Source organism: Salmo trutta, chromosome 37 (genome assembly GCF_901001165.1).
Source record: "Salmo trutta chromosome 37, fSalTru1.1, whole genome shotgun sequence".
Lineage (NCBI taxonomy): Eukaryota > Metazoa > Chordata > Actinopteri > Salmoniformes > Salmonidae > Salmo > Salmo trutta.
Genome location: NC_042993.1, coordinates 34,900,264 through 34,922,591, shown reverse-complemented (window position 1 = coordinate 34,922,591; position 22,328 = coordinate 34,900,264). Strand labels below are relative to the sequence as shown.

Genomic DNA, 22,328 nt, shown 5'->3' with positions numbered 1-22,328 from the left:
GTAACAATGCAATATTATAGCATGTTGCTCCTCACTACAGCCGTGTTACATCATCAATTAGCTAATTTCAATGGTATCCTTTCAACATTTCACATTCTGGTGAGACGCTCCCTTCAGTGGCTTGGTGTCTCAGGACACTCTGTTCAAAATCTGGTTCTACACCACTGCCAAATTAATAATCATATACTGTACGTTACATAGTTTAGAAATGGCCCATTCAATCTCACCCTTATGAGTTTTCATTAATAAGTCCACTCTTCACACAACTCTAAAGTGATTTTTTGTTTTTCCACACCAACCTCATCAATTAACAGTACATATAGTATGATGTGGAGTGATAATAATTTATATGATTCAGTAAATTCAAAGTGCTCAGTCATTGCTTATTAGGTGTTTCCCTTTCTGTCCCAAGTATACACCAGGAAAAAACTGTTTAAATCCAGGCAACTTGAATATGCTTCCTGTCTCTTATCCCACGGGCTAGATATGTTCTGTATCACACCATAAAACAATAACACAGGAGAATTGGCCACATGTGACTTGGGTGCAATTCCTCATCCCTTCACATTTCCTTTATAATATGTTTGTTTGCAGGTTTATAAACCAAAGACTGACAAGTCCATTCCGGCTGCACTCCTTGACCCATCAGAAAATTTGCAATGGAACTATTACACTCTGTTGTATGTAAACGTAGAGTTCATCATCTAGTCAAAGCAGTCAAATAAGAAGAGTCAGGCAAGTATTTTGTATAATTCAACCATTCATTTGCTTATTATTACACACTGCTTCACACAGTCACTCAATACAGAAGTGGTCTAAATCAAAATCTCAAGAATTGAATAAATAGTCAATGATATACCGTATCGTATGTTTCAATGTTATGTATTTTTTACTCCCACCTATACACACATATACACTGAGTGTACAAAACATTAAGGACACCTGCTCTTTCCATGACATAAACTGACCAGGTGAATCCAGGTGAAAGCCATTATCCCTTATTGATGTCACTTGTTAAACCCACTTCAATCATTGTAGATAAAGGGGAGGAGACAGGTTAAAGAATAATTTTTAAGACTTGACACATTAGAGACATGGATTATATATGTGTTTTGTACACTAAGTGTATAATCCTAAACATTGCACCTTTAAATGACCTCAGTCATTTTCCCTGATGAATAACCTGCATAGCATATCATAATATGTTGTTATTATACAATAAAATAATGGAGAGATTAAATATGTTTGGCAAAAGAATGAGAAAAACAGTGGTTCTCATACATAATTTTGATTTATCGTATCAGTAGCCTGTCAGTCATATTGTCCCTGTCACATTCTTTCCATCATGACAGCAATGGTCTGCCACTGTTCTGAACACAGACAACCAGCATACACACATCAAGTGTTCTCTCCTTTACGGCTACCTGGCCAGAGTCTGCCAGTAGCATGGACCAACCTTGTCCCTCCTGCCCCAAACATAAATATTTTGCTGCACAAATATCCTGTATGCATCATGCTTGATCCATCCTTCAAGATAGATCTAGCATCTATTCTCTGTCTTCAGGCCTCTGTCACATTTAGTTTTCCAACCTCTATTTATGGGTGCAAACCGACAAACAGACAGGCGGACACCATGAGGCCACTGGTCTGTGGCCTTCCTGCATGTGACACATCTCTCTACCAGCAGCCCTTTGTTCTGCTACTCTCCATGTTAGAGGAGTGTCATTTGTTCTGGCGCTCGCTCTCCTCACTCTGTCTGCCATGCCATTTCATTTAGCGCTCATCAAGCCCAGGGGCCCTAGCTGCTTCCTTCCTGGGTGGGAAGGCCCATCCCCTGGTTCTCTCAGAGGCTCTGACCATAGATCTATGGAGGAAAGAGACACTGGTCAGCAACATAATCACAAAGGTCATCTTGTGGTACAATAGGAAATAATTGTGTACAGCCTATGCTTAATTTGATAACCAGAACAGCAAACAGCCGTTCCAGGACTTATTTTAAGCTCACCTAAGGAAAGTCAACAGGTTGGCCCGGGAGCTCTTAATGGCACTCTGGGGTGAAGAGTTATCTGAGCTGCACACAAGAAGAGAGAGATGGGGGCAGACATTTTGAACATGAAATCATGAAACGGTGATCAGTGAAAGAGTTCTCCAAAAGATATGGAATAAACCATATAATGACATAGCAATTTGCCTCAGTGTTGCGAACCGTTAATTTTGGTGGAGTTTTACTGTTGTGATAACAAAGATACAGTGCCTTCAGAAAGTATTCACACACTTTGACTTTATCCACAATTTGTTGTGTTACAGCCTGAATTTACAACCCCTCTTTTACGCTACTGCTACCCTCTGTTTATCATATATGCATAGTTACTTTAACCATACCTACATGTACATACTGCCTCAATTAGCCCGACTAACCGGTGCCTGTATATAGCCTCGCTACTGTTATAGCCTTGCTACTGTTATTTTTCAGTCTTTTTTAATGTTGTGTTTATTTCTTTACTTATCTATTGTTCACCCAATACCTATTTTTTACTTAAAAATGGCACTGTTGGTTAGGGCCTGTAAGTAAGCATTTCACTGTAAGGTCTACACCTGTTGTATTCTGCACACGTGACAAATAAACTTTGATTTGATTTAAGATGTATTACATTTAGTTTTTTTTGTCACTGGCCTACACACAATACCCTATAATGTTGAAATTAAATTGTTTTTCTACATTTTCACAAATTATAAAAAAAAATTAAAGCTGAAATGTTTTGAGTCAATAAGTATTTAACCCCTTTGTTATGGCAAGCCTAAATAAGTTCAGGAATAAAAGCGTGCATAACAAGTCACATAATAAGGTGCATGGACTCACTGTGTGTGCAATAATAGTGTTTAACATGATTTTGGAATGACTACCTCATCTCCGTACCCCACACAGTGTGAATTTCAAACACAGATTCAACCACAAAGACCAGGGAGGTTTTCCAATGCCTCGCAAAGAAGGGCACCTATTGGTAGATGGGTAAAATAAAAATAAAAAAGCAGATATTGAATATCCCTTTGAGCATGGTGAAGTTATTAACTACACTTTGGATGGTGTATCAACACACCCAGTCACTACAAAGATACAGGCGTCTTTCCTAATTCAGTTGCTGGAGAGGAAGGAAAGCGCGCAGGGATTTCACCATGAGGCCAATGGTGACTTTAAAACAGTTACAGAGTTTAATGGCTGTGATAGGAGAAAACGAATGATGGATGTACAACATTGTAGTTACGCCACAATACTAACCTAATTAACAGAGGGACAAGAAGGAAGCTGGTACAGAATACAAATATTCCAAAACATGCATCCTGTTTGCAACAATACACTAAAGTAATGCTGCAAAAAAAAAAGGCAAAGCAATTCACTTTTTGTCCTGAATACAAAGTGTTGTGTTTGAAGCAAATTCAATACATTACTGAGTACCACTCTCCATATTTTCAAGCATCATGTTATAGATATGCTTGTTATCGTTAAAGGACTGGGGAGTAAAACAACAATAGCGAGACTATATACAGGGGGGTACCGATATAGAGTCAATGTGCGGGGATACCGGTTAGTTGAGGTAGTATGTACATGTAGGTAGAGTTATTAAAGTGACTATGCATAGATGACAACAGAGAGTAGCAGTGGTGTAAAGAGGGGGAGAAGGGGGGCAATGCAAATAGTCTGGGTAGCCATTTGACTAGATGTTCTGGAGTCTTATGGCTTGGGGGTAGAAGCTGTTTAGAAGCCTCTTGGACCTAGACTTGGTGCTCCGGTACAGTTTGCCATGGGTGGCTGGAGTCTTTGACAATTTTTAGGGCCTTCCTCTGACACTGCCTGGTATAGAGGTCCTGGATGGCAGGAAGCTTGGCTACAGTGATGTGTGTAGATGGGTGAGAAAATGTTTTTATTTAATCCATTTTGAATTCAGGCTGTAACACAACAAAAAGTAGAATAAGTCAAGGGGTATGAATACTTTCTGAAGGCACTGTAGATAGCCCTCAAACAAACTCATATCAGTGAATTCTCACAATACCTTTGATCAAAGAATCAGGTGTGTAAAGAACTGTTGCCACTTTTTTTGCCAATTTGGCAATCTAAAGACAACTTTATTGTACACTAAAAGTTTTACTGACGTCATTGCAAGGTCATAGACAAAACAATAATGTCTTTACAATATAATGTCTAAGGGCTCTTTCCAATCTGGATTGCTGAAGCGTTACAGACTGCGTGCTAGAAATGTCAAGGTCATTTGTGATTGAGCCGACAGACTGTGTGCAGCATTTACTGTGAATGCAGTCTCCGCTAACGCGGGAACATTGCCTTTCGATTTCAAGCCCGCTGTAACGATACGGATTGAATAGAGCCTCATCTGTCCCTAAGTGAAAAACGGCCCCTGTTTGTTTCCCAATGAGGAACAATGAGTGCAATGAGTCTCTGGGTGTCTCTAGGTGCCTGTATTTGTTTCTCTATCATCCTTAGGAACCATTAATCCTTAACTCAGCCTTTCAATGCTTGAGACTCCTACACACTTCACTCCCCTGTCCCTTCAGCCAATCAAAACATGCAGTGGGGATGCTAGAGTAGCCTGGGATTACACTGCCCCCTCGGGCACTCCATAACATTGTGGTGCAGATTCATTCCACCATGAGAGGGAACGCCTGTGTGATACACACAATAACACTCCGTCAAGCTAATAATAGCATCCCAGAGAACTGAGCTATGCTCTCAGACCACACCTTGTGCACCTTGAAGAGCTCCAACAGGGAGTCCCTATTGTTCTGTGTACTCAAATGGCTGACTAATAAAAGTAATACATTCCACAGTGACTGAGTATCTGTCTGTGGTGGTGGTGTGTGTGATGGTGTCTTGGCCATTGTTTTGACCCCAACTCACCTGTCCAGACAGAAGCTGGTGCAGGTGTGGTCGTCAGAGTCTGCACACACACAGCGACCGGCGGACCTACGGCGACGTGACAGAGGGCTGCCCAAGCCGTAAACAGTGGTCTTACTGCAGAAGGGGAAAGAAAGAAAGGGAATATCAGTTTTGTCAGTCACCCTCAAGATATAACCACAATGTTTATAGACTTCGTTCTTTGGCATTAATAAAATGAAAATGCAGTGATGCTAGACAGGGATGATTGCCAGAATAATGTCACATTGATACTAGTGATGCACAGCTAAAATAAAAAAGGTGCAAATATTAATGTTGATCGATAATGTTGATATCACACTGACGTAATTGACCCACATAAGTGAATTGCTCAAGTATGTCTGCAAAGCTGAGTAGGTATTTGTTTGACGTACTTGATGGTGTGTAGTGTAAGTAAGTGTATGTGCATATGTTTCGCTCTAAGAATGCATATATTTCTGTGAGGTGTGTGTGCCCACCTTGGTGTGTTGACCCAGATGATGTCGAGATGGCAAAAGTAGTGGCATTCAGAGTCCAGCTGGTTGTTGCAAGCACAGCGTTTGGTCCGCACTCTGTGAGGTGGAGCCAGATCACTGGATTTAGGCCTCTCTGACAGTGGATGTCCAGAACCTACATGACAGACAGAAGGATATAGCTTAGAAACCAATCCTGGTGCATCAAGACCATACAATCCACCATCCGTTACAGTTACTAGTTACCGGTCCAAAATTGTAATCGGTAACGTAACTTTTGGATTATCCAAACTCAGTAATGTAATCTGATTACATTCGTTACTTTTAGATTACTTTCCCCTTAAGAGACATCTATTGCAGGATAAATCAATGTAAAGTTTATAAGGATGTTCAATTTTACTTTATGGGTTGGTTATGTAGAATTCTTCTAACCCATCACTTTCAACTACATATAATACGATAAAATTATAATTTTACATTAAAAACCAAAGTCTATCAGAATTCCAGTCATTCCAATAAATGTTATACCCCTTGATCTTCAAGAATAGGACTTGGAAATATGGAAGTATTGATTAGCCAAATTGTTTTACATGAGCATGACCCCAAAACTAAGGACGTATTAGCCAGTCTTACTCTGTTGTTCATGATTTTGTCGTCATGGAGGACTGATTGGGCTCATTGATTCGAGTTGAAAAATAAATGCTGCGCTCATTAAATGGCATGTTTTGAGCACTACTGAAAAGTACTATTTACATGTGAAAAATGAATGCCATATGCTGCATTTGCTATAGGCCTATTGTTTACCTTTTTGTTGTTGACACTTTGATATCTTGATAATATGCAGCTTTTTAAAGGGCAAATCCACAGACGAAACAATAACCAAATAGCCTCTGTTTTGGTAAAAAGCTGAGGGATGGGCCTGGAGAAATGTAACCACTCTCAGATTAATAGACAGAGCTATGGATGCAAGGACTGACCATCCATGATATAAAAATTGTTTTAACCATGTATGTATGTAGGCTATACAGTGTTTGATTACATTTACAATGTTTACAAACATTGGAGTAAAATAAGCTTATCTTTTGGGTTCTCATAGAGTGTGACAAATCCAGAAATGGATGTAGCAACTACAGACTGCCCCTTTAGGTCTATTCAAAAGTGTATGAGTTTGATCATGTGTCCATTAGGGCCATGGATCTTTTTTTATTTTTTTTTAAAGAATCAGCATGAATTAGATTGAGCAATAAAAGCCCCACTTTCATTCCATAGGCTGGGATCCGCACTATGGGACTGTTGCAAGAGAACATTTTTCACAAGCTGTCCACTGGTTTCAAAAACAATGATTGACAGGCAGCTTAAACTTCTTGAATTAAACCATTATTGGGTTCAAATACACATTTAGATTTGTTAACAGCAATCCACAACAACCACAATCCGTAAAGCGCAAATAGCAAAATGAGAGAGCAGCAGTGCGATTCACAATCACATCAATGCATTATGTAGATATCAATAATAAGTGATATCCGCATCACCGTAGACTACACCCCTGCTGTCATCCTTACCTCCAAGCGTTTATTCAAGTTGGATAATCTTTGGATGCCGACAGCAATCGCATTATTGGAAAGCTTAGACTGTAGCCTACAAAAGCCTATTCCTTCTCTTTTCCCGCGATCCATCAAACACATTTGGTGTGTCATCATAGTGGTCTCTTACTTGAGTGGTCAGACTCACTCAGGTGGAACAAATTTAAATTTGTGCCTTTTTTCAATGCTGACTTGAATGTCATTGAGAAAACAGAAGTGTCAAATATTTTTTCCCGCAAACATCCTTTCTGAATTTAAAAGTAATCCTCAAAGTAATCATCTAGTTTTTCAAAAGTATCTGTAATCTGATTACAATATATATATTTTTTGCTGGTAATGTAATGGATTACTATAAAAAAAAGTGTAATCCCTTACTCCCCAACCCTGCCAACAGCATAAAGGGACACGAGACAAGCGTATTATTACCGGTACTCCGCTATTTTCCTTGATCTATCACACCAGTCTAATCAATCATTTCAGTGGAAAGCTAGTAATCATCTGTAATTGCTGTTATCTGTCTGTTCAAACATTCAAATAGTGAAGGGCAGACATTTAGAGGAAACTTCACCTCTTTTTTGACTCGGTGGAGTCATTACATCTCATTTGTCCCTCTGGTATTTTCTGACTGTACAATGACAAGACAACAACCAGCAAGCAAACATTGTCATGCTCTCACAAGTTCAAGTTTAAGGTGCTTTTGACAACCAAGATCACTGAAATACAAGATAATCCATTTGCTGTGTGAGATGAAGAGGTTCTCCAGATAATCAACATTTGAGAATGTGTACCCCTGAGCTATTCAGCAAGGTTGAAGTGAGATTTAACACTGGTCTTAATGTGTTAACGATAAATCTTCATTGATGATGTGACAGTTGGAACGGGGCTTGCTGAAACGTGTCTCTTTGTTGCTTTGTATATCTTGTTACTGAATTTAATGAGTGTGCTTATGAGTAAGTCTTTACATTGCTCTAGACAATGAAAACATGTAGTCAATGCTGCAACATGTCACCATTTTATAGGGATATTAATTTGTTTAAATGCAAAGTCAGCCAGTGTTTTGTTGATGCAAGACAGTAGCACAGAACCTCAATACAATGTCATATTCTTTTGTATAGTGTGTCATTCCAAAATAATATTTTTATGATATTTTGTATTTAGTTATGCATTCAGAAAATGATCAGTGGAAGACACTTGACCATTAGTGTTTAATGCTTCAATGACATGATTAAGTCTGTTTGCTTGTGGAGGAAATAACAAATCCTAAATCCTATTGTAATAATAGTGCTGTAGTACTTACCTTCCTGCATGGACACACACACGGTGATGAGAAGGAGGAGGCTGGCGTGTGCTGACATGGTTGCTGTTGGTCTGTTTGTAGAGCTCACGGTGAAGTATAATATCCTTAAATGCGCTTTGGCAAATTATCCCAGCTGTCTTCTGCTTTGCTGCTTGCTTGTTTGTCTGCAGGTGTCTGAGCGGTGGCCCTCAACTTATAGTCCTCTAACCCCATGATGTCACACAGGAAGCCCTGCCCCTTGCTGCTACAATGTTACACAACTCCTCCAGAGGGTTTGAGCCTCTGCTGAAAATTCCAGGAATCTATGTTCACTCCACCCCACCACAACTCCCCAACCTGCAGGTCACTGGACAGACAACAGTTCACTTATCACCTGTAGCATGTTGCATTCACTTTCTACATGCAATTTGATTGTGTGACATATACTTTTTCTGTCATATTTTGAGTGATGTTTGACATATGGCGAGATCCTTGAGGGGGGAGGGTAGGAGGGAAGGAGAGAGTGGAAGACCATGAGGAAAAGGAGAGAGATGGCTCCTGATTGCCTGCTTTGCATGGAGTCTGCAAGGGAAGGCCAGGGTGCCGTGGAAACAATGATCAGGGGGAACGTTATCCAATAAAGGGGAGTTGGCAGATGGTGGTGCCATGTGGTGGTGGAGCAGATGTGCATTGGGTGACAATTGACTCAATTCGGGATTGATTGACAGATCAAATTAATTCCCCATGGGGTGTTGACCGAACAATATTATTTAAGTGTAATTCCACCCTCCATATGCTACTTATTTTCTCAAGCTTTATTTATAGTCTAGACAGTGCAGAAGATTGCAGATGTAACATGTACTGTTTGAATACTGCTGGAAGTCTTACCACTAGGCCACGCGTGCATCACAGAATAAGATTTTCATTCACACTCAGTTTTGGGTCTACAGTGCCTTCGGAAAGTATTCAGACCCCTTTACCTTTTCCACATTTTGTTACATTACAGTCTTATTCTAAAATGTACTACAGCTTTCACACAATACCCCAAAACGACAAAGCAAAAACAGTTTTTAGAAATGTTTGATATATATATATATATATATAGTAATCATCTGCTCAAAATCACACTGCTCAAAAAAATAAAGGGAACACTTAAACAACACAATGTAACTCCAAGTCAATCACACTTCTGTGAAATCAAACTGTCCACTTAGGAAGCAACACTGATTGACAATAAATTTCACATGCTGTTGTGCAAATGGAATAGACAACAGGTGGAAATTATAGGCAATTAGCAAGACACCCCCAATAAAGGAGTGGTTCGGCAGGTGGTGACCACAGACCACTTCTCAGTTCCTATGCTTCCTGGCTGATGTTTTGGTCACTTTTGAATGCTGGCGGTGCTTTCACTCTAGTAGCAGCATGAGACGGAATCTACAATCCACACAAGTGGCTCAGGTAGTGCAGCTCATCCAGGATGGCACATCAATGCGAGCTGTGGCAAGAAGGTTTACTGTGTCTGTCAGCGTAGTGTCCAGAGCATGGAGGCGCTACCAGGAGACAGGCCAGTACATCAGGAGACGTGGAGGAGGCCGTAGGAGGGCAACAACCCAGCAGCAGGACGGCTACCTCCACCTTTGTGCAAGGAGGAGCAGGAGGAGCACTGCCAGAGCCCTGCAAAATGACCTCCAGCAGGCCACAAATGTGCATGTGTCTGCTCAAACGGTCAGAAACAGACTCCATGAGGGTGGTATGAGGGCCCGACGTCCACGGGTGGGGGTTGTGCTTACAGCCCAACACCGTGCAGGACTTTGGCATTTGCCAGAGAACACCAAGATTGGCAAATTCGCCACTGGCGTCCTGTGCTCTTCACAGATGAAAGCAGGTTCACACTGAGCACATGTGACAGACGTGACAGAGTATGGAGACGCCGTGGAGAACGTTCTGCTGCCTGCAACATCCTCCAGCATGACCGGTTTGGCGGTGGGTCAGTCATGGTGTGGGGTGGCATTTCTTTGGGGGGCCGCACAGCCCTCCATGTGCTCGCCAGAGGTAGCCTGACTGCCATTAGGTACCGAGATGAGATCCTCAGACCCCTTGTGAGACCATATGCTGGTGCAGTTGGCCCTGGGTTCCTCCTAATGCAAGACAATGCTAGACCTCATGTGGCTGGAGTATGTCAGCAGTTCCTGCAAGAGGAAGGCATTGATGCTATGGACTGGCCCGCCCGTTCCCCAGACCTGAATCCAATTGAGCACATCTGGGACATCATGTCTCGCTCCGTCCACCAATGCCACGTTGCACCACAGACTGTCCAGGAGTTGGCGGTTGCTTTAGTCCAGGTCTGGGAGGAGATCCCTCAGGAGACCATCCGCCACCTCATCAGGAGCATGCCCAGGCGTTGTAGGGAGGTCATACAGGCACGTGGAGGCCACACACACTACTGAGTCTCATTTTGACTTGTTTTAAGGACATTACATTAAAGTTGGATCAGCCTGTAGTGTGGTTTTCCACTTTAATTTTGAGTGTGACTCCAAATCCACACCTCCATGGGTTGATAAATTGGATTTCCATTGATTATTTTTGTGTGATTTTGTTGTCAGCACATTCAACTATGTAAAGAAAAAAGTATTTAATAAGATTTTTTCATTCATTCAGATCTAGGATGTGTTATTTTAGTGTTCCCTTTATTTTTTTGAACAGTATATATATATATATACATACTATATACATACACACACACAGACTCTTTACTCAGTACTTTGTCTAAGCACCTTTGGCAGCGATTACAGCATTGAGTCTTATTGGGTATGATGCTACAAGCTTGGCACAACTGTATTTGGGGAGTTTCTACCATTCTCTGCAGATCCTCTCAAGCGCTGTCAGGTTGAATGGGGAGCGTTGATGCACAGGTATTTTCAGGTCTATCCAGAGATGTTGGATTGGGTTCAAGTCGTGGCTCTGGCTGGGCCACTCAAGGACATTCAGAGACTTGTCCCGAAGCCACTCCTGCGTAGTTTTGGCTGTGCGCTTAGGGTCGTTGTCCTGTTGGAAGGTAAACTGTCGCTCCAGTCTGAGGGCCCTGGAGCAGGTTTTCATCAAGGATCTCTGTACTTTGCTCCATTCAATTTTTCCTCAAACCTGACTAGTCTCCTAGTCCCTGCCGCTGAAAAACATCCCCACAGCATGATGCTGCCACCACCATGCTTCACCGTAGGGATGGTTCCAGGTTTCTTCCAGGCATGACACTTGGCATTCAAGTGTCATGAACTCTCGGACAGAACTCTTGAGCTCTGTCCGAGTGACCATCGGGTTCTTGGTCACCTCCCTGACCAAGGCCCATCTTCCCCGATTCCTCAGTTTGGCTGGGTGGCCAGCTCTAGAAAGAATTTTGGTGGTTCCAAACTTCTTCCATTTAAGAATGATGGAGGCCGCTGTGTTCTTGGGGATATTCAATGAATACATCTTTTGGTACCCTTCCCCAGATCTGTGCCTCGACACAATCCTGTCTCGGGTTTTTGCTCTGACATGCACTGTCAACTTTGGGACCTTATATAGACAGGTGTGTGCCTTTCCAAATCATGTCCAATCAATTGAATTTACCACAGGTGGACTCCCAATCAAGTTGTGGAAACATCTCAAGGATGATCAATGGAAACAGGATGCACCTGCGCTCAATTTAGAGTCTCATAGCAAAGGGTCTGAGTACTTATGTAAATAAGGTTTCTGTTTTTTAATTGCAAAAAATTGCTAAAAACCTGTTTTTGATTTGTCGTTAAGGGGTATTGTGTGTAGATTGCTGGGGAAAATGTTATGTAATCCATTAGAATAATGCTGTAACCTATCAAAATGTGTAAAAAGTCAAGGGGTCTGAATACTTTCCAAAGGCACTGAACATTAAATGATTCAGACAAGATGTGTTTTGAGAACATGATGAGAAAATGGGGTGCAATGGAAATTGAACACCAGAATGGAAATAAGCTCTGGGCTTTGTTTTTTAATCCTCAATCATTTTTGATGTATTGAATGTTGTCTCCAGCTGGAGCAACTTACTACTTTTAATTATCCAATCAATTCAGTCAATTAATCTAAAGGATGTGGTTATGATGAACACTTCACCTAATAATGGTAATTGGGTTGAAGAGAGTTAAAGACAATAGATGTGAGGCTAAGGCCAAGGTACAATACTCGCAGTAAATCATGAGACAACCCTTATGACACACTACCTCAAAGTCAGCAAATGTACCACACAAAACATCTCATGCAATACAGAAGCAGTGTTTTGAAAATGAAGGCTACAGACCAACAGCAATATCTCTACTACCATTGCCAGCTATTATGTTGTCGTTGTTTTGACAATAGCACTGTCAAAGAAGTAGCTAAACTGTTTCCGGAATTACATTTGACCAATATATTTTTGGTGCAAAAAAATATCCCTTCGTCTCTTGTTCCGTGATGGCTGGCACTAGCCCATGCACAGATAAACCGACAGCTCTCTTCCCTGCCTGAGGGTAGTGGTGCCCCCAGTGCATTGTGCCACCCACACAGTGCCCGGTGAGTGACTGGCCCAGGAGCCAAGGGGGAATCTTACCACTGCCATGCAGATAGCCAAATGGTAGCACTTACTCATGCAAATGAACTGTGGCGTTAATTTCCCCACACACTCAGATTAGCCAGGTTAGTCAAGAGGGATTTTATCGCTAACTCAATAAAGTTGCTTAGGTGTTCGTTAAAGCCACCGGGGCATGGCCGATGAGTAGATGGTCAATTATCTGATAGGAAAATATGGCAAATGTGTATGTAAATGCTGCGTGGATACAGCTGTCAGTCATGAGCATCAGTGTGGGCTGTGATGAGCTCTGTCAGATTTAGATACTGGAGGCCACATGTCTCGACAACTCTCACACACACACACACACATCTAGAGTATGATGAATGAGAAAAAGAGTTGTGTGTTTTTTGTCCAGGCATATGTGCAAATCTGAATCTGTTTTACTTGTTTAATGTATGACCATAGGAGTCTCGGTGCTCTTCTGAACATTGCTGATCATTTATGATAATAATATACGTATAGTATACTGTGGTTCTTGTTGATGTGAATAAATGTATGTTATCTTTTCAAATTGTCTATTCTTCACCAGTACTGCATCTAGTATGCAGTCTGTTGACAAATATAACATGACATAACACACATACACATTCAGAGGAGCACATGGTCAGCCACAGTATAGTACAGAGATTCGAACCCGCAACCCTCTGCCTCTCTAACGTCTAGGCTACATACTGCCCCACCTATTTGTGCAAATATTCCTAGATATGTTCCCTGAGTCAAAGGGATGGCAACTCTCTGTGAGTACTACGTGTACTTTGTTTTGGTGAAATTGTGTGTGCCTGCTGGAAAATGACTTCGGTGAGACACCTTAAGATATAATCTAACAGAGTGCACGTTCTTTAAACTGGTACTTCTCCTACACAAGGATGCTTGGCATCTTTTGCATTAGACAAATTGTCCATGAAGACATGTATTATGCCACAACAGACAACATTTCCTGGGTAAACGAAACACACATAAATCAAGTATGACATTAACATTAATGAGACATAAACAATGTTTGGTACTATTCTAATTGTAGAATTTACAATCATGGAATAATAATGGGGTAAATCATGGGATCCAAATGCTAGACTGTTGGGAATGAGAAATTAACAGATTTATCTATCAGGATCTCATAGTATCAACTGTCAGAGCTAATCTGCCATATCTACCAGAGGAAACAAGTAAAAACACTTCCTCCTCTATTCCCCCCCCCCCAACAGATAAGTGGAACGTTTGACATGGTGATGAAATTCCCATACTACTGCACTATAGCCCATGATGGCGCCGGAGGGTAGGGCGGCCGTCTTATCGGCTCTCAACCAATCATGCTATTTTGTTAATTTTTTTGTACATAATGAAAAGAGCTTCTGGACATCAGAACTGGGATTATTCACCTCAAATTGGACGAGGAGTTCTTCAATGAGTTGGACGAGAAGGATATACTGCCGACCAGGCCCTGATCCCCGTGATTCACTGGAGAAGGAAACTGAGATTTGGAACAAAAGATCAGGGTGCCTTTTGAGGATTAGGCAACGAGTGGCTAATCTGCCCTTGCCTTCCGTTCTGCTAGCTAACGTTCAATAGTTGGAAAATAAATGTGATGAAGTGAAAGCAAGTATATCCTACCAACGGGACATTAAAAACTGTAATATCTTATGCTTCACTGAATCATGGTTGAACGATGGCATTAAGAACATACAGCTGGTGGGTTATACACTCTATCGGCAAGACAGAACAGCAGCCTCTGGTAAGACACGGGGCGGGGGCCTATGCATTTATCTAAACAACAGCTGGTGTACGATATCTAAGGAAGACTCAAAGTTTTGCTCGCCTGAGATAGAGAATCTCATAAGCTGTAGACCACACCATCTTAATCCAAGATGGCGTAGCAGATCAGACGTCTTTGTCTTTGTCCTGTCGTGTCCCTTGTATATATCATTTTACATATTTTTCTTCGCATATCTTTTAAAAATATTTTCCTAAACCTCAACTTCTAAATATTCTCCTGCAACCCGCCACACCCAATGTGGCGTGGATCTGTTTTTTTTTCTAAAGTATTTCTATTTACTTCAGATCTGGAATCCCTCAACTGAAGCTAGCCAGCTAACTACCTACCAGCTATCAGTCAGTAAACCATTGCTAGTGGTCATCAGCTAACCTTTAGCTTGGAAAGCTCTTGCCAGTTCGAACAACGTGACTGAAACCAGAGCATAACGGACCTATTATATTTTATTTTTTTCCCCCCATATCCCCGGATTCCTACCGCAAACTCGGAACATTTTCATCTGGATCTTCGCAACTCCTGTGCTACCACCGAAGCCCACTCCTGGGCTACAATATCCAGACCCCTTCTACTGCTGGTACGGGGCATGGAACCCCGCCGATCCTCTATGACTGGAATACCGACATAATCTGCCCGAGGATTCCAACAGGCCCCTCAGGCGCGACGTCCTCTGAAGGCCCATTCTGCTAACCGCGGTCTACTAGCTACCTAGAGCTACTTGGAACCCTACTAATTCCACGACTGGTCTATCGACGTCACCGCATGAAGAGGCAAAAACAGACTTACCCCCATCGCGACGTCCCCCAAAGGCTAACTTGCTAGCACCGGTCTGTTAACTGCTAGCTTGCATGCCCCGGTCTGCTAACTGCTAGCTTGCCTGCCCCGGTCTGCTAACTGCTAGCTTTTTTAGCCATGGCCTGCTAACTGTCTGAATCGGCGTGTCCCCAGTCAGCCCAACCACTCACTGGACCCATATGTTCACTTAGCTACGCATGCCTCTAATATCAATATGCGTCGTCCATTACTGTCCTGGTCAGTGATTACTGTCTTATTTTACTGTAGAGCCTCTAGCCCTGCTCAATATGCCTTAACCAACCATGTTGTTCCACCTCCTACATATGCGATGACATCACCTGGTTTAAACGTCTCTAGAGACTCTCTCTCATCATTACTCAATGCCTAGGTTTACCTCCAATGTACTCACATCCTACCTTACCTTTGTCTGTACACTATGCCTTGAATCTATGCTATCATGCCCAGAAACCTGCTCCTTTTACTCTCTGTTCCGAACGTGTTAGACGGCCAGTTCGTATAGCCTTTAGCCGTACCCTTATCCTACTTCTCCTCTGTTCCTCTGGTGATGTGGAGGTTAATCCAGGTCCTGCAGTGCCTAGCTCCACTCCCACTCCCCAGGTGCTCTCATTTCTTGACTTCTGTAAATGTAAAAGCCTTGTTTTCATGCATGTTAACATTAGAAGCCTACTCCCTAAGTTTATTTTACTCACTGCTTTAGCACACTCTGCCAACCCGGATGTCTTAGCCATGTCTGAATTCTGGCTTAGAAAAACCACCAAAAACCCTGAAATTCCATCGCTAATTATAACATTTTCCCCAAGATAGAACTGCCAAAGGGGGCGGTGTTGCAATCTACTGCAAAGATAGCCTGCAGAGTTCTGTATTACTATCCAAGTCTGTACCCAAACAATTCGAGCTTCTACTTCTAAAAATTCACCTTTCCAGAAACAAGTCTCTCACTGTTGCCGCTTTTTATAGACCTCCCTCTGCCCCCAGCTGTGCCCTCGATACCATATGTGAATTGATTGCCCCCATCTACTGAGCTTGTGCTACTAGATGACCTAAACTGGGACATGCTTAACACCCCGGCCATCCTACAATCTAAGCTTGATGCCCTCAATCTCACACAAATTATCAGTGAACCTACCAGGTACAACCACAAATTCGTAAACACGGGCACCCTCATAGATGTCATCCTAACTAACTCGCCCTCCAAATACACCTCTGCGGTTTTCAATCAAGATCTCAGCAATCACTGCCTCATTGCCTGCATCCGTAATGGGTCTGCGACCAAACAATCACCCCTCATCACTGTCAAACGCTCCCTAAAACACTTCTGCGAGCAGGCCTTTCTAATCGACCTGGCCGGGGTATCCTGGAATGACATTGACCTCATCCCGTCAATAGATGATGTTTCTTTAAAAGTGCCTTCCTCACCATCTTAAATAAGCATGCCCCACTCAAACAATGTAGAACTAGGAATATATATAGTCCTTGGTTCACTCCAGACCTGTCTGCCCTTGATCAGCACAAAAACATCCTGTGGTGTTCTGCATTAGCATCGAATAGCCCCCGTGATATGCAACTTTTCAGGGAAGTTAGGAACAAATATACACAGGCAGTTAGAAAAGCTAAAGCTATCTTTTTCAAACAGAAATTTGCATCCTGTAGTACTAACTCAAAAAAGTTCTGGGACACTAAAGTCCATGGAGAATAAGAGCACCTCCTCCCAGCTGCCCACTGCTCCGAGGCTAGGAAATACTGTTACCACCGATAAATCCACTATAATTGAGAATTTCAATAAGCATTTCTCTACGGCTGGCCATGCTTTCCACCTGGCTACCCCTACCCCGGTCAACTGCCCAGCACCCTCCACAGCAACCCGCCAATGCCCCCACCATTTCTCCTTCACCCAAATCCAGATAGCTGATGTTCTGAAAGAGCTGCAAAATCTGGACCCATACAAATCAGCCGGGCTAGACAATCTGGACCCTTTCTTTCTAAAATGATCTGCCGAAATTGTTGCAACCCCTATTACTAGCCTGTTCAACCTCTCTTTCGTATCGTCTGAGATACCCAAAGATAGAAAAGCTGCCGCAGTCATCCCCCTCTTCAAAGGGGGTGACACTCTAGACCCAAACTGCTACAGACCTATATCTATCCTACCCTGTCTTTCGAAGGTCTTCGAAAGCCAAGTTAACAAACAGATTACCGACCATTTCAAATCCCACCGTACCTTCTCCGCTATGCAATCTGGTTTCAGAGCTGGTCATGGGTGCACCTCAGCCACGCTCAAGGTCCTAAATGACATCATAACCGCCATCGATAAGAGACATTACTGTGCAGCCGTATTCATCGACCTGGCCAAGGCTTTCAACCACCACATTCTTATTGGCAGACTCGACAGCCTTGGTTTCTCAAATGATTGCCTCGCCTGGTTTACCAACTACTTCTCTGATAGAGTTCAGTGTGTCAAATCGGAGGGCTTATTGTCCGGACCTCTGGCAGTCTCTATGGGTGTGCCACAGGGTTCAACTCTCGGGCCGACTCTCTTCTCTGTATACATCAATGATGTTGCTCTTGCTGCTGGTGATTCTCTGATCCACCTCTACGCAGACGACACCATACTGTATACGTCTGGCCCCTCTTTGGACACTGTGTTAACTAACCTCCAGACGAGCTTCAATGCCTTAAACGCAAGTAAAACTAAATGCATGCTATTCAATCGATCACTGCCCGCATCTTCTCGCCCGTCCAGCATCACTACTCTGGACAGCTCTGACTTAGAATATGTGGACAACTACAAATACCTGGTTGTCTGGTTAGACTGTAAACTCTCCTTCCAGACTCACATTAAGCATCTCCAATCCAAAATTAAATCTAGAATCGGCTTCCTATATCGCAACAAAGCATCCTACACTCATGCTGCCACACATACCCTCGTAAAACTGACCATCCTACCGATCCTCGACTTCGGTGATGTCATCTATAAAATATCCTCCAACACTCTACTCAACAAACTGGATGCAGTCTATCACAGTGCCATCCATTTTGTCACCAAATCCCCATACACTACCGACCATTGTGACCTGTACACTCTTGTTGGTTGGCCCTCGCTTCATACTCGTCGCCAAACCAACTGGCTACAGGTTATCTACAAGTCTCTGCTAGGTAAAGCCCCGCCTTATCTCAGCTCACTGGTCACCATAGCAGCACCCACTTGTAGCATACGCTCCAGCAGGTATATCTCACTGGTCACCCCCAAAGCCAATTCCTCCTTTGGTTGTCTTTCCTTCCAGTTCTCTGCTGCCAATGACTGGAACGAATTCCAAAAATCGCTGAAGCTGGAGACTTCTTTAAACTTCACTAACTTTAAACATCAGCTATCTGAGAAGCTAACCGATCGCTGCAGCTGTACATAGCCCATCTGTAAATAGCCCACTCAATCGACCTACCTCATCCCCATATTGTTTTTATTTACTTTTCTGCTCTTTTGCACACCAGTATTTGTACTTGCACGTCATCATTTGCTCACCTATCACTCCAGTGCTAATTTGCTAAACTGTAATTACTTCGCTACTATGGCCTATTTATTGCCTTACCTCCTCATGCCATTTGCACACACTTTATATAGACTTTCTTTTTTCTATTGTATTATTGACTGTACGCTTGTTTATTCCATGTGTAACTCTGTGTTGTTGTTTGTGTCGCACTGCTTTGCTTTATCTTGGCCAGGTCGCAGTTGTAAATGAAAACTGGTTCTCAACTAGCTTACCTGGTTAATTTTTTTTATTTTTTTAAATAAAACATTCCTGGATCAGACAGGCATCATGCCCATAGGGGGGCACCAAGTCACATGCCCCCTCAGATTGTCCAGTTTTAAAATTTTCAGATGTCACATCTTTTACTAAACTTTTATTTTCTTAGTCAAAGTAAAGTGAAATAGGGTGGTCATAATTTTTCATAACAGTCATAATGCTTTTATTTTCTAAAAGTTATTTAAAATATGATTTAAAAAAAACATGACTAAAGAATTCATTACAACAAAGGATTTAAGAAACAAACTTTCAAACGAAAGGAAACTTCTTGGCAGAAAAAACTAATTTCAATAAATGTGGGTTTTGACACTCTTACGTAGATGTCATAACCAGCCATAAAATAATGCAATATCTGTCACAACAGGTGTAAATATATAGATCATGAGTGTTATGACCATATTATGACCGGTTATGACAAGTTATGTCAGTTGTTATTACATCTTATGACATGGTAATGCCGTGTCATAACGTGTTATGACACTGGGTGTCAAATAAAGTGTTACTAGAGATGCCTAGACAGGACACTAGATACTCTAGTACAGGGTTTCCTAAACTCGGTCCTAGGGTCCCCCGTTCAAATTCATTAAGTAGTGCATGAAGAAGATGTGGTAGTGGTCCTATACGCACTGATAGGCTTACCATGTGATTTGAACCAATAACACAGTCCCAATATCAGTACTGCCATACCAGCTCACTACACAGAGACATTGTCTGAGGTAAAGGGATTACATAACTTCACCAGGTGGTGTTGTCTCTTTTGGCTCTGGTTAGAGACACAGTCACACTCCCAATAAACCCTGTTCATATTTTCTAACCATCATCTGTGCATGTGGCCTATCTATGATTAGAGGTAGGGCATGTTAATATTTTATCTGAATTACTAATATTCGGCTCCCCTACTTCTTAATACATTTTAACACTTAATTTCCCTACAACTTCTGGGTGACTGCTTGTTCTCTGATAAAGCAGTACCTCTAGATGTCACTACTGATTCACATAGAGATAAGAGATGTTTGCACTTCACATTTCTAGCTACGTTTGCAATTTGTACAGCAGCAAGGGTCTGTCTGAGCTGGGCTGTTTTACTTCGAGAAGAGACACCTCATGGTTTGGCTTTTTTCTAAGTGCAGAAGCACAGTAGAGCAGAGGTCACTAGGGCTTCTCATCTACCTTGTCAAAAGGAGATTATGCTTGTCATCCCAGAGCCATAAAGAGCCTTCAAGATTTAAGTAACAGAATAATAAATCTCAGTATCTCTGTTAGTTTATGGGTAAAGTGCAGTGCACTAGAGCTGGGTGCCATCTCCAGTTATGTTTTATTATGTCACACTTTTCTATCACTCTGTCTAAAAATTAACACTTCCATCACTGTAGCAAATATCTAAATGCAGTAATTGCACTGATTTGTAAACTATTTATCATTACATGCTATTTTCAGGAATATAAAACAATGTTTATATTCACATAAAACTGTGCCTTGCCCACAATGGTGGAAAAAGTACCCAATTGTCCGACTTGAGTAAAAGTAAAGAAACGTACCTTAATAGAAAATGACTCAAGTCAAATTAAAAGTCACCCAGTAAAATAATACTTGAGGAAAAGTATTTGGTTGTCACGGTTGTCGTCAGTGAAAGAGGACCAAAACGCAGCAGGTACGTGTATACTCATCTTGAGAATTTAATAAGTACGAAATGAACACCAAAATAACAAACCAAGAAAAATGAACGAACTAACAACAACTAACAGTCTGGCCAAGCATAGGCTCAACACAGAACAATCACCCACAAATAACAACCACAAACACACCCTAATATATGGGACTCTCAATCAAAGGCAGATAGACAACACCTGCCTTCAACTGAGAGTCCCAACCCCAATCAACACAACATAGAAACACACTCACCAGACTAGACATAGAAATACATAAACATAGACTATAAACCAAAACCCCGGAAATACTAAATCAAACACCCTTTAACCAAACACACCACCCTGAACCACATAAAACAAATACCCTCTGTCACGTCCTGACCAAACTACAATACTAATTAACCCTTATACTGGCCAGGACGTGACATTGGTTTTAAATATTCTTAAAAAAGATATACTTAAGTATCAAAAGTAAATGTATTTTTCTAAAATGTACAAGAAAAATTATTTCTAATTGGTTATATTAAGCAAAGCAGATTGCCACGTTTGAATTTTTTTACTGATAGCCAGAAGCTCAATCCAATACTCAGAAATAATTATAAACAAAGCATGTGTTTAGTGAGTCCACCAGAACAGAGGCAGTAGGGACGACCAGAGGTGTTCTCTTGATAAGTGTGTGAATTAGACCATTTTCCTGTCCTGCTAAGTATTCAAAATGTAACGAGTACTTTTGGGTGTCAGGGAAAATGTATGGAGTAAAAAGTACATCATTTTCTTTAGGAATGTAGTGAAGTAAAAGTAAAATTTGTCAAAAATATAATAGCAAAGTAATGTACAGATACCCGAAAAAACATCTTAAGTAGTACTTGAAAGTATTTTTACTAAAGTACTTTACACCACTGCTTGCCCACCCAACCCCTGTTGTCCCTGTTAGCAGTTGATGTTACTCTTCATTAACACAAACCCCAAAGCAAATCAGGAGGAGGAAAATAGGTTTATTCAAAGAGGATAAATCATAGATGTTATGCTGAGAGGTAGATGGTCATTCTCCTCTGTCATCACTGATGCTCTCTCAGTGGTTCTCTTCAGTTGATCTCTCCAGTGGTTCTCTCCCCAGAACAAAGGGACAGCATGTGGTTTTATAACCCAGCCCTAACCTGTGGTTGACCAATTAGAATTCCTTGCAATAAAACTAGCCAATTGCCAAATAACAAGTATCCTATTTCAGAAGACATACTCCTCCCATGTCTCTGAACCATTGATCAATAATTCCCTATTACAGAAAAAACACTATTTCCATTGATCGTTAGTGCTCTATTGACTCTCGTCCTCTTGAAATCTCGTCCTCTTTCTCTGCGTTGTGTATTTATCTACGACATATTCTTACATCCCCAAGTGTATCCATCCACTCTTTATGATGGTCGTTCACA

The 22,328-nt window shown here is 41.7% G+C and overlaps 1 protein-coding gene across 1 annotated transcript; it reads right to left on the bottom strand.

Moving 5' to 3' along the window:
• Window positions 1-742: 742 nt before the first annotated feature.
• LOC115177458 (endothelin-2) lies at window positions 743-8,426 on the bottom strand. Its single transcript, XM_029738247.1, has 5 exons — window positions 8,278-8,426; window positions 5,404-5,554; window positions 4,910-5,023; window positions 2,006-2,071; window positions 743-1,864 (listed from the first exon to the last, which is right to left on the bottom strand). The coding sequence occupies exons 1-5, from the start codon at window positions 8,333-8,335 to the stop codon at window positions 1,774-1,776; spliced, it is 480 nt and encodes a 159-aa protein (XP_029594107.1). The 5' UTR covers window positions 8,336-8,426; the 3' UTR covers window positions 743-1,773.
• Window positions 8,427-22,328: the final 13,902 nt, after the last annotated feature.